Source organism: Coturnix japonica, chromosome Z (assembly GCF_001577835.2).
Source record: "Coturnix japonica isolate 7356 chromosome Z, Coturnix japonica 2.1, whole genome shotgun sequence".
NCBI lineage: Eukaryota > Metazoa > Chordata > Aves > Galliformes > Phasianidae > Coturnix > Coturnix japonica.
The window spans coordinates 7,079,413-7,105,859 of NC_029547.1; the positions used below are offsets into that span (position 1 = coordinate 7,079,413).

General features: G+C 43.7%; 1 protein-coding gene across 4 annotated transcripts in view; it reads right to left on the bottom strand.

The window, feature by feature from the left end:
* Positions 1–1,162: 1,162 nt before the first annotated feature.
* FAM219A (family with sequence similarity 219 member A) overlaps positions 1,163–26,447 on the bottom strand; it is a 74,990-nt gene continuing 49,705 nt past the window's right edge. For 2 of the 4 annotated variants that reach the window (XM_015848301.2, XM_015848298.2), the window contains exons 3-6: positions 8,205–8,307; positions 3,717–3,797; positions 3,373–3,427; positions 1,163–2,322 (exon numbers count right to left, since the gene is read on the bottom strand). In XM_015848301.2, coding sequence (XP_015703787.1) covers positions 2,167–2,322; positions 3,373–3,427; positions 3,717–3,797; positions 8,205–8,307 — 395 coding nt within the window. In that variant the 3' untranslated portion in view covers positions 1,163–2,166. Of the gene's footprint in view, positions 2,326–3,372; positions 3,428–3,716; positions 3,798–8,204; positions 8,308–26,447 lie in introns of all 4 variants that reach the window. The other 2 variants (XM_015848300.2, XM_015848297.2) reach the window with 1 other exon arrangement.

Here is a 26,447-nt window from a genome sequence, read left to right on the forward strand (position 1 = left end):
TGTTGTACGGTACTGATGATGAACTGCAAATTCCAGCTTTGGAAGTGTGAAGCTTTAAAGGGATTGGGCCACATGCAACAGGATTTACATGGGGCTTCTTTAAAGTTTTGACTACATTCTGCATTTGAAAACTTGATTCCTTGATATCTTCTCCCAGTGCAATGTCGTTAGAGCTCCCCTCATCCCTTCAGACAACTTGCTCATCTCACACCTAAGCGAACACTGGAGAGGAAAGCAGGCACACAAAAGAAACAAGGGACTGGGGACTGGAAGCTTTGTGCTTCTTTAGAAACATTTTTGAAATATTCCCCCTCGTCACTTCTATATGATGAGAAGCTCAGAGGAGTTCTAATTGAGGAATGCTCTTTTCCTAGGGGAGCTGGCAAATTAACAAGCACTTCTGCACTAGGAGGCAGAGATGCTCAGTAAACAAGCCTGCTCAGTTTCTTTCTGTTCCTTGGCAGACAGGGACAATATTCCTGTTTTAGGGAGGGGGAAAACATCTTTCACAGTTGCTTGAAACCAGCTACTGAATAAAGCCCAGGAGTCCTGAATGTCTGTTTTTATGCTTATGCTGTGCATGATGTCATGCCTTGCACTGCACTGAAAAATACCCAGGGTGTTAAGGGGCCTTCTCATCTCTAAGAGAGATGAGACTTCTTTAACAATCAAGTCATGATGTGTACATCTGAGACAGGAGATCTGTACTTCAGGGCCAAGATCAGGCTCTTTCTTGTGGCCTGGGGAATTCTGATAGGAAACTTAGAACTGCCCTAACTTTTTCCCTCTACCAATCTCTAAAGCAAGTGCTGATGTAACACAGGCAGTCTTCCTGGCTGAGCAGAAAAGGACACAGTTGTGCTTGTGTCAAAAGTTTTCATCTCAGAGAATGATGCCAGCTCACCCACCATCTGTGTCCCACGTCTTCTGAAGCCAGCAGTGTAAAGCTGAGCAGGAAAGGACATATCTCCTAATTCCAGAAATCATTTTGCATTGAAAACAATCTGTTGGTGAGCTGGCAATTCAGTCCAGAAATGAAATGTAATGCCAGGTTTCCTGACATAAATGGTCCTGATGTGAGGCAGCTCTAACAGACAAAGCCTGGTTCGCAGCTTGGCAGAGATGTGATAAATAGATAAATAATGGTTTCCTCTTATGGATCTTTTTTTTCAGCTGAATCTGCTCATAATCCCCCTATTGCTCAAAATTCCCTTAATGTCTGACACCACAAGGTTAACAAATCTCTCCCACAGGCACCAAGAGATGCAGTGTCAAAAGAATTTCAACAGTCAAGCTCTGTAAAAATACGCTTTCTTCTGCTTGCTTTTTTGGTACTGACCTTCAGTTCCTGTCTTAGCAGGTTTCATTTTTTCTTCGTCGAACAAAGTTGGAGACTTTTGGAAGCAAATGGGTCTCACAGGAATTAAGCAGAAGCTGAAGTCAGTATATTCAACTGAACTAAATTCATGAGTATGGCATTCTCAGTCAAAGACTGAATCCCCTCAGAGCATGGATGCATTGTAGATCAAATGTGATGTGTTTGGTGATAACTTAATGTGATGCCAAAGGTAGATTGCACTGGATATGTGACACAACAGCTCTAGCTAGTACTGACTCACAGTGAAATGCCACCTATTCGTCCTCTTTGCAAGTGAATGAATTGTGTTAGTCCTAGCTACAGCTGCCATAAGAAAGGATATCCTGCTTTGCTGACATTTGTGCCCCTGTTGTGGTGCAATTTTGGTGACACAGATCAAATCACGCTTAGTGAATAAACTATGAACTGACCTCAGGTAGAACCCCTTGACACCTCAGATTCACTCAATTTTGCTGGCAGGATTAACTGTAGCCCAACTTTCTGTTCTGGAACTAACACCTTACAAAACATCTCTGGTGCCTACAAAAATCCCCTGAATGCTCTCTCGACCCTTCTGCATTCACTTTTCAGACCAGTGAGTTGTGTCCGGCATTGCCTGGCACTTTGAGCAACTTGTTTTTTGTTTAACCATAGTTTAAAATAACTTATCAATCAATCATAAAATGAATTTTTGGGTTTCTCCTGGCTCTATGAACACAAAGAGGTGCACGTCCTACCATAGGAGGAAGCAATGGCTGTTAAGTTTTACAGTTATAGTGGAAAGCACTGATCACAGCCTGCCGGCCTCACTACTGGATGTGACAGGCGGTGGAGGAGGTGGCTTGGCAACACATGCAGGTAGGGTTGACCGATTTAGGGGGGATTAGGTCAAGGTCCTCGTCATCTGGGATCTCATCTAACCGGTACCCATCCTTTAGCAGCTGGATGTTCAAGTCTTGGTTGATCTGCTACAGACAAAGAGACAAACAGTCAAACACTTGCAGCTTATTTCTTCTAATAAGTTAGACAGGGAAGCAGGTCTCCTATTCTGGAACATATTTCCCATACATAATATGTTAAATATATGATATTTTCCATCTATGAAATAGGAAACAAGAATAATCCAACTGGCAACTGTGCAGACCACCCACTTAGTCTGGGGCATTAAAGAAGCTGAAAGCTGGTCAAGCCACTTGGTTCTTCGTAATCTAAGATTCAAGCACAATCTAGCCAGCTCTGAAGGAAAAACCCTTCAAGACAGGGCCCCCAGATAGCCCAGATAATTTCATCTGGTGTCTACCCTTAGGCACTTCTCAATGCTTCAGTGGTGTTTCTCCCCTAGCAAGGGATACAAGGGGGAAGAGTTTTCAATGGCTAATGTACAGAATGGCTGCTCAGAACTTTGTGTATAAAATCAGATCCTACAGAAGCAGCAGCCAGAGGCTGAGCAACTAATTCTCTGGAGAGTTTGGGAATAAATTTAGAAACAATACAAGGGAATAACAAGCCCAAACTTCCTGCCATTTCTCTTTGAGAGGTTAAGAGTTCATATTTGTAAGTCCTCCCTGGAATTTCTGCTTGATCCAAGCAAACACCCATCAGGCAACTCTGGCCCCCATAAGGACTGGAAATAACAGTGTGCTCCCAGGTCCTTTATTTGAGTCCTTGGCAAGCAAACAGTCACTGAGCTGCCATGACAGGCAAGTTGGTGCTTTTGTATTACATGGGGCAACACTGTGGTCTCAGCAGAACTGGGAAAAGCTTCAGTGAAACAATGGGTCAGAAGAGCTGATGGGCAGATTTGTGCCTGTGCCATGCCAGTACGGGGATGGAGCCAGCGAGGTCACTGAGAAGAAAGAAGCACGGCAGTTTCTGCCATGGATCCTTCTAAAGTTTACACCACCAGTAAATTCCTTGTGTAGCCATTTTTTGCTTCAAAAAGCCACTCCAAGCTGTTTCTCGTTGCTTTACTATCAACACTAATGGCAAGGATGGCAGGAGAGAGTGTAACTCACCTCAGCTGATGAGTATCCCGAGGAGGAATATCTGGACATGTCAAAGTCATCATCACTGCAGGGAAGGACAAGACAGAGCAAAGAAGAAAACAGTCAGAGAGCCCTGTATTCCCCAGTTAGTCCTCTCTAGTGCTGTGAAGCTGTCCTTTAGGCACAGAAAATTACATCAAGGGAATCTGGAGGGCAACTTTCATTTGTGAACCTCAGACATCTCCCCCAAAAAATGCTCTTTACTCTTGTCTCCTCCTGCTTCTTTACAAACACACACACAGACCAGTTAGGAAATCTGCTGTGAAAACTTGCTTGCACTGTAATGTATATCATCTTATTCGCACTTTGCATACCTGTCCGTATCCAGGGCTACCAGTGGCTTTTCATCAGGACTCTGATCTAATGATGAATAGCCCTTGTTGGGAACGACGAGCCTGAAAAAATTAAAGGATGCCCATTAACCACACAGAACATCTCAGTAACACACATGGTTGTATCAAAGTCACACGGTAGATAAGATTTCTCCATTTCATTGCTTTGCACTGGACATGCCTTGGGAACATGCACTTCTCTGGAAGACAGAACTGTTGGGAAACTCTGGGTGTCATTTTAATTAACCTGTTCAGCAAGCAGTGCTTGCCTAATCAGTTGTTTTTTATTTCCCTAGCTTTGAGTACATGGCACTTGCAATAAGTCCCTACCAGTCCTCATAATACAGCACTACTGAGGTCCCGCTCTTAAATTCAGTAAGTAATGTGATAAATACGAGCTAGTGGGCACAGCACAGGAGCTGAGATGGAATAGCACTTCTTAAACCCCATTATTCTATGATAACTTTCAGTTAATCATAAGTGCTACAATGGCTGGTGATGACTTGGCACCTTTAATTGCCTGAGGGAGTCTCTGTAAAAGGAATATAGACTACAGAGCCTCTAAGATAAGGAAAATACATTATTTAATGGTATCCAGTTCACAACAGAGTTCTTTCATCCACAAAAATGCACAAAGACTTGAGCTCATATTTAAAATAAGATCAGCCAGACTGAGCAAATGGAGCAAGATACTATGCTTAGCAGGTGTGAACTCAAGAGTGTGATGAAAATCTCTTTGCTCAGTGGGTTAAAACAGATTATCTCCAAACGAATGACTAGTCTTTAACAAGGGACTAAGACTTTGGGAAAGTCTGAAAACAATAATATGTCTCATTCGTGCTTCAATTACTCTATACCACCTGCACTGTTCTTCTTCTGCTCAGAAAAATTCCGGAAGCCATTATGATTTTAACAATATAAAGGCACTGCAGATAGGAAAGAATCAGGGATAGTAAAATATTTCAAATGTTACCACAAAGCAGATGTATATGCTCATGACTGGTTGCATTTTCTTATTGTGTTCAATGAAACTAAAGTCTAAATTAATTATAAAACTGATGCAGAATTTCCAACCTGCTGCACCAGGAAACTGCAGAAACTGGAATCCACTTGCAAAATACAGAAACCACAGCCCTTAAAGAGTCCTTCTGCTCCCCGCAAAGTACATGGGAAGGAATTAAAGAAGCAGAGATGTCTGAAGCTAAAACAGAAGCTGTGATCTGGCAGCAGCAGCTTGCCTACACTGATTTCAGCAGCACTCTCTTCCATATTTGCTCTTCAGTTTTCAAGCTTCTGCTCCATACACAGTCACTGACAGTTGTTACTGTACTGTGAGTGAACGAAGCACCACCAGAGGATCAAGAGAACAGCCCTTTGTGGTGTTATTTACTTGATTTAAATAACTCACTACATCTTCTTTCTTGATAAATGTCTTTTTTTTTTCCTTAGTACAAGAACTACAGCTTTTCTACAGCAGACTGAAACTGTGATAATGTCCCTGACTCTGATTTAAGTTTCTTCTTCACATCCCAGTTGACCTTGCTTTTGCTTTCCAGTGTCCTTGGAAAAAGCTGGGCTGCGATTATACTTAATTTAATCTGTGGAGACAAGCTTTTTGTCTCAGTTTTTGTCCCTTAACATGAAATACATTACAAAAACATCTAAATTTAGCTTATCCTCAGAGCAGACTACAGTATCTGTGTAGAAGGGGTGCAGATGGTGTTGCGAATTCTGCCAGTGCTTGTAATGATGCTGCCAGCATCACACCAACTTCGCTCACATTTTATTTGATGTTGGGGAGGCTGAGCGTGCTGTGGGTCCAGATCCATTCACCTCTACAGCTGTTTGTTTCCACAACTCAGGAGAAGACCAAATGGGAAAGGCAGCCTGGTATGTGAGGCTGGATTTCAGAAATTCATACAGATAATGCCAAAGAACAAAAGCATCAGAAAAGGAGAAGGAAGTGAGGCAGGGACAAGGAGAGGCAACACACTTCATCTGAATGAAGGAAAGCAGGAAAAGAGCAGAACCGTTAAAAGGGGAAATGGCTTTTGGTTTTCCTCATCCTGCAGAGACTGGAAGAAGCCAACAGTTCAGACTTAAAGAACCTAGATGTCTTGCAGTATATCCAACTGGAGTCTCTCACATTGTAATGCAGCCTTGTGATGGAGCCTGAGGCATTTCTGCCTTCCTGGCTGCCCTGTCTTTGGCAGGACAGAGGTTCCGAGGTTTTAGGAGGGCTGTGCCAATATGCTCTTTGTTCCCAGAAAACTAAAGGAGCTGGGGGATGAAGAACCTAAGCCAGACACCTCTCAGTTGTATAAGAACAATGCAGACTGGCTACATTTGCTACTAACCTAAAGGCTGAAAACCTCTGTTTTGCAGATCCTAAGGGACGCTTCTAAAAATGACATGAAAAGTGACTGAGAAATGCAAGCCTTTTGCTAGCAGGCTTAGTTTGGCTGTGTAGGGGTTTGCATACCCTCTGAACAGTGCTCAGATCTTCACAGATGGAAGAAAACTGAGCTGGCTGCACTAAAGCTTTTGTCAGTGGGTATCGCTGCTTAACCCTTTCACACCCAAATCACTCCTCCTTTTTCTGGCAGCTCTGAAGCAGCAGCCTCTCCAGTTAGAAGACTCATTTCACAGGTAGGCATCAGCACTTGCTCCATGTTCTCCACCTGATTATCTTCCCCCACTAATTTCAGTGTTTCTAAATCTCCTGAGTGCCAAATCTGCTACAATTGCTCTCGAGAAGCTAGCATGCAGCCTACTGCCAAAAGAATCCAAGTCTTCCCAGATAGCATTTGGAAACCAGTGAGGAGCAGTAGGCATGGAAAACCCATCTGAGAGCACTTGCTGAGATTCTTATTGCCACTAAGAACCTGCCTCCTTTATGTGGCAAATGCAGAGCAGTGAGCAATGCAGTATCTTTCACCAGTGTCACAGGGGCTTGCAAATAAACGCTGACAAGGTCCTGGCATGATTTATGACTACTGCTGTGGGTTTTGGGAACTAATTTGAAACTGATCTGCTGGATGTGCTCAGAGAGAGGCTCTGACCTGCTGCTCCTGTATTACTTAGTATGTAGTAATCCATGACACCTTCTCATTCATCATTAAAAATGCAGCCTTCATGGTGTATTGGTTCAGCTGAGACAGAGCTGATTTTTTTTTCATACTGTATGACGTGATGCTATGTGTGGGATGCGGGAGAAAAATAATGTTAATTACACACCGATGTTTCAGTAGTTGCTGAACGGTGCTGGACAGAGCCAAGGACATTTCAGCTTCTCATACTGACCTGCCAGTGAGGGGGGCTGTGGCACAAGGAACTGGAAGGGGACAGAACTAAGAGAGCTGACCCCACATTACATTATGCAATAAAAACACCATAAAACTGAGGGCAGTTGGACAAGGGAGCTACCAATGCCTGGGGACTGTCTGGGCATCAACCAGGGAGTGGTGAGCAATTGGTCTCTGCATCACTTGTTCTGTATAAATATGCATATATATATAGAGATATATTATTATAATTCCTGTTATTTCTTCCTTCCTTTTCTGTCTTAGTCAATAGTGTTTATTCCAGCCTATGAGTTCTACCCATTTTTTTTCCAATTCTCTCCCTCATCACACCGTGAGGGGGGAGTGAGTGGGTGGCTGTGTGGTGTTCAGCTGTTTGCTGGCTCAAACCAGAACACATGTAGATTCTGCTGTCATTTTAAGTGTGATCCTTCAATAAAAATTACCACCTTTCCCATAGCATGCAAAATGTGCAATTCTGTTGACTCAGTGTGGTTCCTGCCCCCTGAATGCAGATAAGTGATACATTATTGTACTGAAGCCTGCATGGAAAAAAAACAGAAATACACTAAAATAATATATTCATCTAAAAACTTCTTTGTTTACAGGGGACTGTAACATTGTCTGATAATGTCATACAGAGATGAACCAAAGCAGCTCCAGCTATGACCATGCTGTTCAAAGTGGAGAGGAGCTGTACAGCAAAGCACACATAGATGGATTCTACACAAGCCGTCATTAAGTTAATCAGTACGAGGAAGGGGTCATTTTCAAAAAGAAGGAGAATTACCAGGATTAAAACAGCCAAGTCAGAACTAAGCTTTAAAACAATTTGCTGTTATGTGAAGCAGAAATGTACATTTTCCTGCTGGTAGGATTATTTATTATTCAGGGTTGCACAGAGCATCAAAGACAAACAAAACTCCTGATTTTCACCAGGCTAGGCTCACTGCTGTCTGCAGGCTCTATTATCACTGGTCCTGGGCCCACCTGTGCCTGCATCTTTCCATGGGACAAGATACAACAGAGGACAGAGTATCTGGGAAGGGCGATCACTGCTCTTTCAGTCTGTTTGGCAGCAAGGGAATGACAATGAACACCATCCTTGCCCACCTTAAGGTCACTAGGAATTAAAGTTTAGAGCACAGCTGAGTTTTCCTGTTCTTACCTTGTCCGTGCCATCACATTGTTCTTCTTGGGCTGCTGATTAACTGGGCTTCCCATGTTGCCGTTCTTCAGAGAGCCCTTCCGAGCCAGCTCCCTCTGCTTCTCTGCATGTGGGACAGATGAAGAAAAGCAAAATTAGGGTAACAGCCTGGGTGGTCTCCATACAGCTATAGAAATCCAGATTTGATAGTAGCAGAAAGCATGGTGGAATTAATAGCATAGGGGATGAGCGCTCCGCCTCCCAAGCAGTGATACTGTGAAGGTTGGACGAGCTGTGTTCCATTGCTTCCAAGCTCATAAGGGGTTAAAGGTAGTATGCCTTGACACACAGCAGCTTGCTGGCAATGCCACACTAAGATGGTCATGGAGCTTCAGGATGAGATCTAGGACAAATCCTGTCTCTCTGCAGCTATGGACTCTAAAACAGTACTGTGGGCTGGGCAAGGAATTTATCCTTTTACATTTTCTTCTCTACAGACCACTACTGAGGGACCCAGCTGGGACAGAAAAGTGCCTCCATCAGTCCAGAACCATCATTTTTATTCTAGTCCAGCCTGGCTTGACACCAGAGTTATTACTTCCCAGGATGGCAACTCAATAGAATAACATCCCACAGGAGAAATGTTGCTGCTTTCTCTGCTTCTACTCATGATTGCCTGTGTTGCCCCCAGTGTGTCCTCTTTTATCTCACATTGAATCTTGCAAGCTTTAAGAAAAAAGTGAAGCCTTACTCAGTTACATTTTTCAACAGCACATTGTTGCTTAATTTTCAGAGCATGTTCTGTTTGCTGCTGAAATGTACCTTAAATCTCTGACAGAGCACGGAGCTTTCTTTGTGCGTTCATTGCAAAAAGGGATTAAACTTAGTTTCTCACATAGGAGAAGCTATTTCCCTGTTTAGTAACTTCTCACCACAGGATCGTAACTAGAGATCAGGTGCAAAAGCTGAGCCTTCTGCAGGAAGGTAGAGTTTGTGCTATATCAATACTTTGCTTTTACCAGGATAGGAAGGATAGAAGCCAGTGTGTGATGGGTTGTCATATAAATTGATATTTGAATTTCTGATTCAAAGTCTTTCCTTGCTTCTTTTGGCAAATCAGTTGGGTTAAATCAGCGATTAGCCACAAAACTGAGCTTAGTGCCCCAGGCTCATCCTGCAGTGCCAGACAAGGCTTGTAGGGAAATGAAGACTATGGGACCAGCAAGGCAGGACCTGACTAAAAACGTTCTCTGGAGTGTGAGAAAATGCTGGAAACTACTTTTGTGTCATGCCTGAATAATAAGGGTTTATCATACTACTGGCTGGGGAACCTGAATAGTGAATTCGTCTTGCTTCTGCTTCCCCTGTGGTGTGTGAAATGTGTTGATATATATTTTTTTCTCTTGCAGATTTTATTCCCCTTGTAGAGGAAAGCACCTGCTACTTGTTGTGGGAAAGCTGTGTGCTGTTAGGGTGTGCAATGCTTGGTGGCACAATCCCATTCTATCCATGGGGAATGAGCAGGGAGACCTGTACAATGCTGCCTTTTTTTTTGAGGGATAAGCAAGAAGGGGTGTCTCTAAACTGTGGTAATGAGCACAGATGAGGAAGTGGTAAATACAGACCATACCCAGCCCTGATCCTGCTGACATCAGAGGTGAATAAAAGCTCACTGAAGTTGGCAGGAAAAGGACCAGACCAATAACTCTCTCTGGCATGAGCAACAAAGAGACTGATACAGGATCGAAGGCAAAACCTTAAATCACAGTAATTTCTCATGACTGGAACTTGCAAATGCACTGGTTGTCATTGTCTCCAGAAAAAAAAGGCTGACATTTCACAGGCCATGTGAATGTTGCTATTCAGTCGTAGAGGGATAAAGTATAGTTTTATGGAGGCAAAGGTTTACAACCCTAAATACAAAACAACTTCCCCTCATTCACATCAGAAGCTCCAGTGCTGACCACAAATCCGCAGTGCTGAGACAAGTTGCCAGTACTTTGAGGTGCTGTGTAATTCACAAAAAGCACCTGACTCACAAACAAGATTTCATTCCCTGTCAAGATGGTTAAGGCATGACTGAGCCTTTTAAGTGTACTGGCACTCTCTGATTTCTATTGATTACTCTTCACAAGCACTAATGCGCTTTTCCGATTCAGATTACTCATCCGGTTGATGAATCTGGACTAAGTGTCTTCTTCCTCCAATAGGTCTCCCCATGACTACTTCTACGCTCTCACTGAGTCTTAATTCAATGTGTGGGCCTGACTGATAATAAATTTCCTATTTAGTAGCTTGGAGTGAGCATTCCCATAGCAATAGCACTGCAGGACAAAATGTGCCACTGTCACATTTACACCCAGACACATTCCTAAGCATGAATTGACATTTCAGTCCCCTCTTGGATGCTGTGAAACCTGAGGCCCTAATGGCCAAAAGCCAAGAGACAAAAGGGAGAATGGGAGGTATGGGAGGTCTATCCAGCCCAGGGGTAATAGGACAAGCTCCTGGAAGGTGATGGAGATGCATTTGAGTCTCTTTAGGCTTTGAGGCAAGGAAATGTGCTGCTCCCATATTCTTGTTTCAGGGCATTGGCTCCAAATGCTGTGTGTCAAAATTCCTTTTAGAAATACAGTTGACACAGCCAGTTCTGACAACATTACTTTCAGGGTCCAAAATGTCAAGAAAAAGGTGTAAATTCACAAATAAAGAAGTTCTCATAGAAGCTGAAATCAAATGCATGTAAAGAGTAAAGAGAAGGTGAGAGAGGGAACAACAACCTAAGTTTGAGAAGCAAACATTTTTCTTTAAAGGCTGCCCCATATTGTCTGATGACAAGCACAAATCACATCATCACCACACTTCAGTTACCCAGCTGCGCTAACCCCTGTATGAAACCTGGGAAGTGAGCCCCTGGGCAACTCTCATGGTTAGGACTACATAAAAAATGAAAGTGTTCTGTCATGAATCCCAGACTCTCTGGTATGTTGCTCAGGTTTTCCCCATTGGTCTTAGATGACACCTTTGTTCCTGTACGTCTCCCTGAGCCTCAAGACCACAGCTGGAGACGTGAGGGGCACAGTCCCACCACAGAGAATAGATTTAGTTTGTCCTCCACCTTGGGCAGCTTTTGGAACCAGACTTGCACAGGCTCTCTCTGGCCAGGTCTGCCTGTGCTGCCTGCTGTATTCCAATATGTGCACTGAACTTCCACGAAGGCAGTAGACTTGAGGGAAAATTGATACCAACACTACAAAACCACCTAATTCTGGGCAACCTGAAGGCACTAGAAGAATGAGGAAGGGTGGTTAACAGGTACTGCTGCCCATTACAGAGAAAATAGGACACAGGAGAAAAAATGAAGGAATGGAGGGCTGTGATTTCCAGACACCAGCTATTTCATGCCTGCTGAGTTTGCTGTTGGATGATCAGCAAAAAAAATAATACAGCAGAGATACAGCAGAGGTGAATGACAGAGACTTGGAGACTGGGAAACCAGAATGAAACAAGGCTGCTCTCCAGCTATTTCAGGTAAATCACTAACTGTTGTCAGTAAAAGGCAGCGTAATAGCAGGGCTCCAACAATGCTTTTACCATTTGCAAGTATTTGAAATGGGTTTTTAGCTTTCATTTCATTTAGCTGTTTTTATTTTTTTACCATTGCATCTATTTAAGTATTCACATGCACGTGCTTTGCCATACCCTTCCCATGAAGTGCTTGGTTGTAGATGACTGCGCACACTGTGAGTATAGAGGTGACAGCTAGCAGAGCCAACAAGCAAGCAGTCCCAGAAGGGCTGGCATAGCTGAGCGTGAGACAGCTTTATCCAAATCCAAGTCCCTGTTGGCTTTTCCCTGTTAGCTTGTCTTCCCAAGAGGCACATCCCAAAGAGGCTCGGAGGGTATGAAGTAGCCTGTGCTGCCTTTGACATTAAAAAGCATGCTCAATTAGGAGCTTGCAGGTTCTGTCTGATCACAAGCATCATTGCTGTGTTGGGTTCTCGGCCTGGCTCTGGGCCTGAATGGAGCCAAACTCCTGTTTCAGTGTAGAGTGTCATTCCACTCTAAGACACTTTGTCTCCTGTTGACATTAAAATCACCTATCAAAACAAGGTAAATCTGCTCAGTGAGTAAGCTGTGCCTTTGTGCTAGCTTCACATCACCTTGCTCTGCCTCCTGACCCCACTGAGCCATACAGCGTCTGCTCCACAGCTGCTTCAAGGTAAGCTCTGCTGGTGACCAGGCCCAAAGAACCATTACAAGCAACGTTGTATTACTCACTGCAGTTTAAAACTGTAATCTGTTCAACTAGACTTACACGTCCAGCTTCTTTATGACAACGGAAGATGGCAATGGGCACAGGAAGCAGCATAGACTAACATGAGCATGCCCATGTGAAACTTCAGAATTGAGTAAATCCTTACAGTCATTCCTCTGTTTCACACTTCAGACAAAACCCAAACTACTTCTAATTATGCTTTCCTGCTGTTGTTTATTTTAAAATGAAATGCTGAACAGCTTCTTTGGTACATGCTGCCATGTGTGGTAGTGGTTTTGTCACCCTGTCCTAACCAGCTAAGGTAAAAATAGCCATGTATTTTGGTCTACAAAGGGAGAATTACTGTTTTTGCAGCACTTAGCAAAGCAGATAGACCAGGAATTCAGCTTGCACTATTCTGAAGATTTATTTGGATGTTTCAAACCCCAAAATGTTGGGTTTAGGATGCCACCACCTCTGAGTGTTTGACTGCAAGCATCCTCCCATGAGACACAGCCTGATCAGCACAAATGCTGTTGTTTGGTGGCAGATGAGGCCGATTTGCTTCCTTAGCACTGTGGGCTGGAAGCAGGCAGGCAGTGACTGCTCCTGTCTCTTTTCTGAGAGCTGAACCTCACTAACTCAATTGCTTTCGAGCCAGACTGAATGGGAGGAGATGGAGCTCCCGGTCACGGGGAGAATGCATGGTGTGGGTCTCTGGGATTCAATGCAGTGGGAGGACAAAGAGAAATTAATCCATTGTGACAGAGTTGTATTATTCTATCTTCGAGATGTACGAAATGAGATTTCGGGATGTATTTGCCCCTCTGTCCCCCACTGTCAGACAAGACCATTTCAGAAGCTGAGAATTTCAGCAATTCCCTAATGAATTCCACCTTCTCAAGCAAGCTGAGAATTTAAATTACACAGTACCTAACATTAGTCTGTCTGTTCACATCCCGCTGAATGATCAACAGAGTGGTGAACAAATGGAGGGAAAAAGAACAAAGTGCTGACTTCAGCTTCCACTCAGAGCCTGAGCCCCAGCCTCAACTTAGAGTCATTCAGCCCCAGGACACCGGCATGCATCTACTTAACACTGGAAGCCTCCCTGACTTCCACCTCCAACAGAGAGAATTTGGCAGCTGGGACTGTGCCACTTCTTGGAGAGGTTTCATAGCACACATCAATGGGGCTCTGCCTGCAGGCTGAGGAGGGCTGGACAGAAGGGAGGTGAATGGATGCTGTGTACTGAGGCTATGCTGGTCCTTATGAACAGGGATTTGGATCATGCATGTGTGGCCACACGCACTGAAAAGATTTCACATAAGGAAGGGTCAGGCACCCAAGTCATCCAACCACCAACTTGGGAAAGTTGTGCAAGACAATATTTTCAGCCAACGTGTCTCATTTCTGCTGAGCCAGACAAACTTGGGGAGATTAGTAAACTATGTCCAACTGTGAGAACCCTAAAGCAAGAGCAGGCATACAAATCTGTCCTCTGAGGTCCCTTCTAGACCAGGCTTTAAGCCCCCAAGTAGCTGCATACCCTTCTGTTTTACCATCCCTTTGGCATGACTGAGAGCTGGCATGAACACCCACGAGCTTTGTGTGGCTTTAAATGCTCTGAAGGTCTGACCAGAGACAGACATGGTATATGGCAGTGAAGTGCAGAAAAAACTGTTTGCATCTCTTTTCCAAAGATGCAGCCAGAGCACTGCACAGCAATGCAGGACTGACTCTTGGGGTACGCTGGTATGAAGTGTGGGCTCCACAAGTCATAGAGGTTTCTGTATAGTCGGGCTGGGGGTACTTCTTCATTCTTCCTTTGGAAAACATGAAGTGCCATGCTTCTCCTTAGCATCATGGACAGGTAAGTGACTCAGGCAGTCCTAACCCAGAATCCACTTACACAGGTCTCTGAAAGTGGTTTGTGCTCCAGCAGCAGCCCCCTTACTAGACATGCTGTTCCTTTCCCAAGGTTCATTTACCTGACCTTCATGTGAATACAGGAAAGAACAACTTCACCATGTATATCCATTGCTAGGCTTTCATGTGGAGGAGAGCTGAACATCCAGTGCAGCTACGTACCTAGCAAAGCGAGTCTTAGGGCTATAAACTTTAGGGAAAGTGTTTACTGTTTTAAACACAGAGCATTTTACCTCCTCATGGCATGGTGTAATTGTGAATCAGCTTTGTGAAGCAGCAAGCTGTACTTTACTGATGGGATAAACTATTTAAATGCTTTGCCTTAAAGCCACAAAAAGCATCTCTGACAGCAGGGATGCAGAGAATGGGTCTCCTGGCTCCCAGTGCTCTGCCTGGTCTGTCTGTGCAGCCATCTTACCCAGACAGGTTGTGACTGCACAGCAGCAGGCAGCAGCTGATCCCTCTTCAGCTTTGAACATCTATCTGGGCTGATTTCAAATGCATCTATTGTCACAGTTCCCAGCTCACAAGGGCATTTTGTTGTGATTCAGCTTGTGCTTTTTCACTTAGTAAAGACCCAGACTTTTATTCCTAATGGCTGCAAAGTACTGAATATAAAGATTTCATCCATCACTGTCAAAACTGGAAAGCATGCACAGCATTTTATTTAAATTTATTTTTTTTCTTCCTTCACATTTACCTTTAGAAAGGGATTTTTCATTTTATTTATTTATTTATTTATTTTTGTATTTTCAAATGCTTTTCAAAAAAACATTTTTCCTACCAGCCATATGAACAAAGTCAAATATCTGGGGAAGTGTTTGCAACCCGACAAGCACAGATAAAAAGTTTCAGCTTATAAAGTGAACTCTACAAAACATAATCCATAAATTTGAGCTACTCTCTCCCTTTATGCCTTTTAAAGGGACAGAGAAAATGAAGTTGTTTCATCCAGAAAGAATTCCTGCAAATTTTTCCTCCCTCATTGTATCTATTCAATTAAACACAGGTTTAGAACAAAGCCACTTGCTTGGTCTGAGTCTGCTCCATGGTATATTAGATTAAAAAATAGGAAAAAAAAAAGAAAAAAAAAGAAAAAAGAAAAAGAAAGGAGTCTCTCAAACACAATTTAGCTTTATCAGAAATAGCTCTCTTCATTTAAAACATCTCTCACTAAAGCCACAGCAATAATCAACCAGAGAAACAATCATAATGCCCACATCACATTTGTTATGGGTCCTGATGTTCAGCGAAAAAGTATTAAGGTCACTGATGCATGCAGTGAGTGTGCTGTGTATCTAGGAGAGTAACACACAGACAGTACAAATTTGTTTAGCTGAATACTCCGGGCTTCAGTTACAGAAACCATTCTGTAGTGCATATTTGTATAAAAACCACTTGAATGGAGACTGACATAAGTAAGCTTGAACTGTATACACACTTAATCTAATTTCTGTGAGCCTAAAATACACACTAAATGGTTGGTCTATGTCAGGAAGCATGTGTTTTACAGCCTATACAAACTACAGATTTAATTTATTTTTAATATGTTGTGTTTAGAATGGCTTTCATGGGCTGGCAGATAACATGGGCTGGAATGACCTGCTGAGATCCCATCCAGAAACCAAAACAAATAAGGATAGAAGTGCTAGTGCCACAGGCAACACATGGGCTTGGAGGGACACCCAGCTTGCTGACTGCAGCTTCATGCTTGGTAAGGCACTTATGATTGTTCCTGGTCCCAAGACACGACTTCCAGTCATGCTTCCAGCCTCAATTTAGCAGCCAAATGTCAAACATTAGATCCACTCTGTTTTATCACTTCCTGCACTAGGTTTCTGAAACCCTGTGCACGTCAAATAAAATCTTACATTTTTTACTTCATAAAATGAAATGCAATGGCAAAGGGGCTGGTTAACAAGCTGAATGGATGGGTGCTCCTTACTCCATCATGCTTTGATAAATCCCTGTTCTGCAGTATGGTACATGCTGCTTTCTACCCTGGAAAAGGGAAAGCTTAGCACTGCTACGGACTTTTTCACTAGATGCACTACATGTTTACTGTGAATCTTTGTGGGAGAACAGGATACATACAACCCAGCACGCCTCTTCCTGCTATTCAGTTTATCAGCCTGAGTATGTGGAGTGGAGCAGCAGCAGCTCAGCTGGCGAGCTGTCCCACACAGCAAATCCACTCCCTTAGTCGGATTACTGACGTGAACTCTCCCTTAGTGAGATTTCCATTGTCTGGAAATTTGACAAAGAGACTTACAGCTCAATTAGTTATTTAAGAAGTTTATGATTAGCCAATCTGCTGATTAAGCTTTGTTAATTAGGTTGGCAGGAATTCTGTTTCAGAGGATTGCTGGCCCCTAATTTAATGTTTCCTCTTGGAGCTGGGTGAGGATCTATGTGTAAGTCCCATGAGCGGTACGCGTACCCACAAAAGCTGTGATGCTCATGGGGCTGCTGGCAGAGCATTAGGGTGCCGTGGCCTGTGGGGACAGCTCAGTGCAGAAGCCTTGTCTTTGTAATGGGTGTAGACAGAAGTCTCCCACTGCTCACTTCTGATGTTTCGCCAGTTGGCAAGGAGAGAGACAGGCAGCATATCTAGGGTAGGCACAGACCTCACAAAAAGCCTGGCCTGGCATTTTGATGTTCACATTGCTCTCCAGCCCAAGCCGTGAGCAGGAACTCTGTTCCTCTTCCTCCTAGCAGAGGGCTAGGAGAAAACTGATGGCTTCACATACCCTTATGTGCTCGAAGGGGTAGGGCCAGCTGGGTGCTGCAGTCCCCTCCTCATAAGGGAACTGGTGGAGAGGCAAGCAGGCTGCAGCCTTCCTCATCCAGGCTTGGTCTTGCTTAGGGATTAGTTGACATTTCCTTCCAGCTCATGCCTCAAATGCCAGAAGGAAACACAACTGGCCATAAAGAACTTATGTCCCCACTGAAACTCCTAAGAAAAGAGCCTGGAGGACCAGACAGATGAAAGAAGCCTCAAGGCGGCTGCTGCAGCTCCTGTGAGTGATGGAGGAGAAGCAGGGATGGGGAAAAGACAGCTCTTATCCCAAAACACAGAGCCCTGCAGCTGGTATGTACACTGCCAAGCCAAAGCCGTTGTCTAAGGAGCAGCACTGCTGGCTGCAGGAAGAGTTCAAAGGGACTTGAAGAAAAGCCTGACTCATTCTGGAGGCAACATGTAGAGATGATGAAGAGATCCCTCACCAGGCTGCAGCTGCAGAGCCCTGACTACCTGACTGCTCTTCTCAGTGACCTGGTGAGGTAGAAACTGTGGTAGATTGGCCATTTTACCCCCCATCAGCTGTACTGTACAGGGGAGAAAAATACTGGTGTGGATTTGTTTATCAAAAGCAACATGGAAATCATGGTAATTTCTGTACCCACAGCACGCATGGAGGTTTGTGTTGGGCCACAGTGCATATATATTCAGCTTCAGTTGGCAAATACATTTTTATGAGCTAAAACCTCCAACTGCATTACAAACAGACGGTTCATTGTGGTATAGCTGCATGTTTGACTGGAGCTGGGATAAAAGGAACAGAAGACTTGTAAGAGCAGAAGGAAAGAGAGAAACAGCCTGAGGGGCTCAGCAAGCAGGGTTTTGTTGCACTAAGGGACTAGTGAGTGTGTGTATAAGACATAGTTCTTTGCCTGAGGAAATTAAGACAGAAAACAGAAAGCACATAAGCAGTACAGGCAGCTAAAATGGTAGGCGTTTCAGTCATGTACAACTCCAGCTGCTGCTTGAATTATCTTTCAATAATTAAGATTTACAACAGGTTTTAACTTCAGCACACTGATTCCTAAGCACAGGAAAAGCAGGTTGAAGTTAACAATGAAGAAGTTAAAGATGAAGAAGATTCCTAAACACAGGAAAGCAGGATGAAGTTAATGATGATGAAGTGGAGCATGGAGGGTCACCTTTTTTGTTGTTGTTGTTCCTGACAAAAATATTCAGCTCTGCCAGTCAGTGTTAATCCCTTTTAAAGGACTTGCCTGCCCTTCAGCCGGGTGGACAGGCAGGGTGAAAGGGAGGGAAGGGGATTTGACAGGAGGGAGAGGCTGACTGGGTACTGCTGGGGCAGCAGGATGTGCAAGGAGCAGAGCAACAGAATACAGCTCAGAGCAGAAGAGGTAACGAGCTGTCTTAAGCCACTGTGGTATTTCAGAAAGCCTTCACAGAGATACAAGGCTGTTTTCATTTACTGGTTGGTACTTTTTTTAAAGAAACTAATCTGCCTGCTCATAATCTGTTTTGAATCAAGAACACAGACTTTCATTGCCAACCAATTGCATGCAAGCAGAGTTGTATCAACTGTCATCTTTTTTTGCCTTGTTATTTGTCTGTATGGAAGATTCAGCAGCTCCAAAGAACCCTGCATTTGAAATTACCCTGGGGACAGAAAGTCAGGTTGATGGGATTGGCTGTAGACAACTTCAGCAACATCAGAAACTCCCCAGATTCACAGGAAGGGGCTGGAGCCCTGGGCTTCTAGAGGCAAGTGCAGGAAGGATGAAACAGCTGTAGTGTGTACACACACACATTCAAACCTTGCTCAATAACTCGTTCATTCCTAAAACTCTGTCTCACACACAATGCATTGGAAACAGTTTGGCTTTTGCCAAGACCCAAACAGAAATAGCTGTAACACTCAGATTTCCTGACAGTCTCTCCACCCCACTGATTCTGGCATGCACAATGTTCAAAAAGGATGGGGAAAAGCTGTAAGTAAGCAGAGGGAAAGGGTAGCAGAAAATACACTATATTTTCAGCAGGCTGGTTGCTAACAGCTGCAGTTGTGAGGTGATTGGAAGGGCAATGTCAAGCTTTGGGGAATAAAAAACCTTTAAAGTCTCTTCAGGTCACAGAACAGAGATGTGGAGGAAGCCTCAGCCTTTCCAGGCATGACTCTTAAGCAAAAATTTCAGGGCACTGGGATGTGCTGATCTATCTCCATGAGTTTCTCCATGGGCAGTGAGTGCATTTTCTGACCATCCGTCACATAATGTAGCAAAACCAGCCGAGTGAGCACATGCACTGTGCCTCCATGCACACAGGAACAAAAAATTAGGAGAGCCATGAAAAAAAAATTCCAGCTCGCATTTTTTTGCATCCCCTGCATGTTTCCCAGGCATGATAATTCAAGTCGGCTCAGACCAATGACAGGAACAAGTAATCCTCCTGCCACATCCACACAGGCCAGCAGCATACATGGGAGAGCAAGCTGCATCTTCTCTCCTGACCATGCTGACAAAGGTGTCAGAGCAGCAACCATGCCATTGCGCCAACAGCAACCTTAGGTGGGAAAAGAGAGCCATCATTCTTCCACATTCCTCTAGAGAAGATGGAATTAAAAACCAAAGGCAGAAAGATTTTTCTTCTGTAATTTGCACCAATTTGATGCACAAAGCCAGTGAGCTGGAATAAAGAAGAACAGAGAAGGACCTGATGTGGGCCTGTTGGAGTGTGTCCAGAGGAGGGACACAGAAATGATCAGGGATGGAGCAGCTCCCTGTGAGGACAGGCTGAGAGAGCTGGGGCTGTGCAGCCTGGAGAAGGGAAGGCTGCAGGAGACCTGAGAGCAGCCTGCATGGATCTAAAGGGGGGCTGTAAGAGAGATGGGGACAGACTCTTCAGCAGGGTCTGCTGCGACAGAACAAAAGGAAACAGCTCCAAATCAAAAGAGAGGAGATTTGGACTAGATATAAAGAAGTTTTTTACAGTAAAGGTAGTGAAGCCAGGGTGGTGGCAAATGCCCCGTCCCTGGAGACTTTCAAGGTCAGGTTGGACCTGTCTCTAAACACCTAATTGAGATGTAGTAGTTGGACCAGATGACCTTTAAAGGTCCCTTCCAATTCAAACTGTTCTATGATATCTTCCACAGACTGCAGCCTGAGACAGTTCTCATACTGTCAACAAACGGTTAACCACTGCTAAGGCCCTTCTTCAGTGCTTACTACATGATGAGTACTCAGGAAGTGTAAGTGAATAATCTGTTGAAGTAAAGGACCACAAAAAGTGTCCTCAAAACCCCTTATTTTTAGATTGTTTTTCTCTTCCCCCATCCTCCCCACCCGCCAAGTTCTGTGATTCTGCTTCTGTATAATAGAGCTGGTCTTTGAGGTCTGGCAAGTTTTTTTTTTAATTTAGGAAAGTTTTCTGCATTAGGAAAGTTTTAGCATTATTCTGTAACCTTGTTAGATACCACAATCAGCTTTTCGTAAGAATCTCTTTGTTCCAAACACTCCAAGACCATGAAAGAGAATTTCTTTCTTCTGGGCTATAAGCAATACATCTCAGTTTGCTCCAGAGCAGCATTCATTTTCTCCCAAGGGAACCTCTGCACCTCTAACAGTCTTGAACACCTGCCCACCGCCTCCACTGTTGTCCTAAATTCCTCTAAGAAGATCAAAACCGTGTTTTTCAAGTTATTAAAATAACAGACATCATTTTTCAGGATGTTTTAACTTTCTCTGCTTAAAAAATGCTCCTCTGTCCAATGGAAAAAATGCATGGGAAGTTCCCTTATAAAACAATATTACAGCAGACAAAAGTTTCCCTACCAAGTTGACTCCAAACTGCCTTCCCAAAAGCTGCCCAAGACACCAGTGCCAAGAAGAGCCCAAACTGGTCTAAGAAATGGAGCTTTTGCGCTGCTTGTTTGCCAGCTGTACTGCACCTCACTCAAACACCCATCCAACCATCTCGAACTTGTTTCTGCTTTGTAATGTATCACTGTTAGACTTTGAGAACGTCCTTGTTCTGCTAGGATAGTAAGTGCAGGAAATCAGCTGCTTGCTGGTATTAAAAGATCACTTGACTTTGAAAAACTTGAATAAAATGCATGTCAGGAGACACATCTGTGACAGAACAAACTGTCTGTGTGCTGGAATCAATAAGAGATCAAAGCAAAGGAGAAAATTAATGCAGTCACTTTACAGTTCAGGAAGTTTTGTGGATTAAAGAGGAAGAACAGAGAGCAAGACTCACAATTTGAAAAGAAAAACATCTGTAACAGAGTGAAAATGAAGCAGTGATTGGGTATCTCCTGTTTACCAGTGCATCTAGCATTTATGGAAGAAGACTGCTCTGAGCCAGTGCATTCAAGTTATCTAAATCAACCTCTGCAAATTCTACCACGTTTGTGCTGAGATGCCAAGAGAATAACTAGGTAGGACTTAAGACAGGCTTTTTCGGTAGTGAATAGAAAGTATCTGACATTTCAAAAAATAACTGCAGGTCAAATTAGGAATGGGATCATAGGATATTTCAAGTTGGAAGGCACCCCAGGAGGTTTCCAGCCCAGTATGTTGCTCAAAGCAGGATGACCAATTGGACTGGGGTGGAGCTTTACTCAGTCAGGTTTTGAAGACCTCCAAGGACAGAGATGACACAGCCTCCCTGGGAAAAGCATTCTAGTGTTTGGCTCTTCTTGCAGTGGAAAAGGTTTTCCTTACACTGATCAAGGTAACAAAAGAAACATGCTGGGAATGAAGTACCCACAAGATGCTGCAGGCAATTTACTGCCAATTTGCACATATTGGTATCACTCTTCACTACAGCTGAGGATGTTTCTTATGAGTCTCTCACAACTCTCCAGGCTATCCTGGAGATATCCCCCATCTAATGCTCATGACCAGGCAAATTCAGACAGCTGGCACAATCTTCTCTCCCTATTCCTGCCTTTCCTGTTTTTCTCTCTACCTTGCCCTGAAGCACAGAAGGGTATTGCCTGGTTCTGCGTCAGGTGGACGTCCTGCCATTCAGACTGCCAGATGTTTGGGCAGGGAAGTCTGTCCTTGAGACCCCTTGAAGATGCTTCCATTCACCTCAGCAATTAGATAAGCCAGAGCCACAGCATTTTTAATGTAGCCATGACACCACTTACTCAGGAAGTTACTGATGGGTTGCCATGAACATTTAGCTGCAGACACAAAGAATAACGTTGTCAACAAACAACCTGAGATCTCTCCTCCTCATTTTGCTGATCACTCCCTTTCAATGACAGGTAACAGAACACTTCAAAAAGCTAAACCTAGGGCTATCCTATGCCACAGCTCTTCTGCACATTAACAGAACTGAGCCAGCTGTGTGAGCCAGGAGGTACTAATAACACCTGCCTGCACTGAAACATCTACACCAAGGCTTTGTTTCCACATTTTGCAATCGATTTATGCCCTGTCCCAGAGATCAGAGGCTGAGTGAAGGCACATTTCAGCCTGGCAGTTAAAGCATTCAGGCAGAAAAAGGAATTGAACTTGCAACTCCCATGTTCTGAGTGAAAGTCTGTATTAGCAGCTAAAAAAGGCACAGCTGTGTTGTGACTTAAGGCTCCCAATATTTTATTGAGAAAATCACCTTGTAAATTAGACCAGGGCTTGTGAATACTTTTGGAATGAACAAGTCTGTATTCTCCCAGCCAGCATACAGAAAATGCTAGGGTTTACTAAGGACCTTGCTTGAGATACTTGTTTTTTCTTTAAAGATTTTAAACAAAACCTGAAACTCATAATTTTAAAGAGCGGATGCTGTTCTGGACTCAAGCAACTCAGACTTGACAGCATCCCTCTAACTATTAAATATGCCAGCCTTGTTCAGGATCTATTTTTAACACCGTGTCATTTAACATGTCAAGCTGTGCTTTTCAGATCAACCGATACAAAGCACAATTGTCTCACTTAGACTCTTCATTTCTTCTCCCACATTGCTAGTCCTACAACTAGGATCTAAAATAAATCAGAGCAAATTGTTCCTTTCTGACAACCGTCTCTTACATCTGGGCTGGGTAGTGGAGGCAGATCGAGAAGGGCTGTTTTCTGGCGTGATGTTTCCTGAGAGCTCTGCTGCAGTGCAGGAGCTGCCAGCAGCCTGCAGGTCCAGAACACCTGGTGCTATTAAACTCTCTTCTAGCTGGATCACAGTTTACTTGCGGCTGAAAGCACTTCTAAGTTCACAAACTTAAGACTGCTGAGCTATATGGGAGAACTGCATCACTCCTCCTAAAGGTATCAATGCCTGCTGACTTGATTATACCAATTTCATAGCAGGGAGCAAAAAAAAATAAATAAATGGGAATGTTTGTAGGTTGTCTGGGAAAAGCAGGGATTGTCTAGCATTTAGATCAGAAGGTAGAAAAAATCAAAGTTGCAGCAAACTTAATATGATGGCTTCATGTTTACAGTAGAATTGCCTTAAAACTCTGCAGATTTATTTTATGATATTATAAACACTGGTACTTTACAAGACAGGACTGAAATAGTTACATATCCAGAAGCTTAAGCATAATCAATTTAAACTCTTCCCAGAGTAAGAAGTGTGGGGGGAAAAAGGTACAGAGTAAAGAACTGGAGGAGTATAGGACAGAGGGGAAAGAAAAGATTTGGTCAGAGCACAAGGGACACAACGAGGAAGGCAGGATTTGGGGAGAGGCAATGGCTGGACTGTGTGGAATTTAAAGGTGTGGATGAGTGGTTTCACTGTTTAGGAAAGCAGGAAGAAAAAAGGAGAGGAGCATTTAGCAAGGTAGAGAGAACAGGAGGCCACCACTAGGACTGTGCCAAGGATGGAGGTACAAGGTTACAAAGAAGTTGGAGATGACTCTTTAAGTCTATGGAAAGCTGGAGCTACTTGACAAATTGCACCTGATTACCTTTTCTCATCTCCTAATCAGATATGGAGAAAGGAACAAAAAGGTTGTCTATGGAGCATGCTTTGTTTTCACACGTGACATTAGAAAGAGGGTGTGGGGAATGCTTATGTATTTTAGAAATGAAGAAATTCTGTTTTTCCTTCTGAAAAGTTTCCCAAAGGAGACTACGACTGTTTTGCACAGTACCAGAATGCAGTGTCTAATTTCCATGAATGATGCAATAAATACCTACTCTAAGCACAAGCTATTCAGCCATGATTCAGGCAGTAATTAAAGCTCTTTGAAGGATAGCTATGTTTAACAACTGCAGAAATGGGATCAGACTGTCCAATTACTGTGACTTTACAACTTTTACAATAAAATCTTATCTCTGTAAGTATGTGGCATCTCTAAAAACAGCTTTCAGAGAGACCTGCTTTACCGAGCATAGCTGTCAAGTGGAACAGGAAAAGAGCTATGCCAAAAGCTTGAGGTTTGAAAGACAAGGAGGAGAGGTGCCAGAAGGCCTTCCACATGCAGCAGAGCAAAAGGGCTGCAATTGGTATGGCCTGTGGCCATTCCTGAAGAGGCCACCCCTTCACTGCTTCCAGAGGTGAAGTCAGGGAACAGGCAAAGCTCCCTCATAGTCCCAGCCAGGGCTTGCAAGACCCAGAACCTGTGTCACACAACTGCCCTACCACCTGCACAGTAGCTTCATTCCTATTTCTAAAAGCTCTCCATGAAGCAGCAGTGCTGGCTTAAGAGGCTGATGCCACTGGATGCTAGATTTGAAGAATGTTTAGGGTTGTAGGCTCCCTGGATGTTTCTTTCTTCATGCTCACTTCAAGTCTTGCTTTCAAGACCACCAGGGTATCCTCACCTGACAAGGACCCTGCTATTGCCAGGACACATGATACTGATGACATCCTCTTTTTCTGCTGCAGCAAACTAAAGTTTGCATGTTTGCCTGAGCTCTGAGCTCCTTCAAAAGGTCAGAGAAATGACAAGGAGTCTCCAGGATCCTGACAGCATCCTCTGGATGTAAGGATCGCAGTTAAAGAACAAGGACTGCACTGAACTCCTACACAACACAAATCCCCTCCCTTTGAGAAAGTGTGTGCTGCTCTACTTGCCAGAGCCATGGTCTGCTGACAGAGCATTTTAGCCCAACACCCAATAAGCAATCACTAACCTTTCCTGGTTAAGAGCTGAGTGAGCAGCACAGAAAAGACAAAGGGAGAGCCCACATCACTGAACAGTCAGAATAAATTCAGTTAACTGTCAGGTGCATGCTTAAGGCTCATCATTAATAAATCAAACACAGAAAAAAACCTGCATCATCCCATCTTGTCTGCGGATGCTGTGGTCTTTTCTGGAGCCAGCTGACACTAACTACATGAAGCTCTACTTGCTTTCCTTGCCTACTACACAGAAACCTCATCTACCTATAGAAACATTAGAAGGAATGATGAAAACAGTCACAAATGGGAGAGCATTTCTCGCAGAGAGCCAGAGGAGCCAGTGGAAGCTTGAGGACACAGGGCTTTGTCAGCCAGAAAATGAAGCAGCATCATCCCAGTGTTGTTTTTGGCAGAGGTGCCAGCACTGGAGTGGGCAGCCTTGTCACCTCAGCTGACGTCAGGAAAAAAGTGCAAATCACTTTTAAAGCCAGGTCTGCGTTTGCTTCATAGAAAGCTGAGATGAGTGCAATATGTACCGTGAAATGAGACCTCTGAACAAACCGGGATCTTATTACTGCTGTGGTGCTGCCTGTCGTGGTTAGGTTTTGCCAGACAGGGTAGTTTTTATTCTAATCACTACTTCAATTACCGTGTTTTTCTCTCCTTCTATCAGAGAGACTATATAATTTGCTTAATTAGTTTACCTCATGAGCTACTGTTAGTGAAATAAGCAGGACATGATGTGAGCTGCCTCTTATATTTGTGACAGATTATGGTGGGTCAGGGCAGTGCAAAAAAGAGAATCTGCAATTTGTAGTTCTGGTCTTCTGCCCCAAACACAAAATCCCCATTCAGATACTTAGGCAAATTTTGATTGCAAAGTGAAATAACTGCACAGAAGAACTTCAGGATTAGCTTACTTTTCTGGATTATCAAATCTGTAGATGCTGTAAAAATTCAGAGGCCAAAGTGTTCACAGAAATTATTACCCATCAGAATAACTCACAGCCTCCTCCTTTTGATTTTTGATCTGAAGACATATTAGTAGTTGTGTGCAAAACAAGATGTGAGTGGGTGCACGTCTATGAGCTCGTGAGGGACTCAGGTACCCAGGGATATGTCACAGGAGAGGCACATGTACAATGGCAGTGGGCTGGGAAGGCCAGTAAAGCCATGGTGGGCTGGTAAAGCAAACTGAGCAGACTGCAGTGACAGAAAGACTGGGACTGTTATGTGTAAATAACAC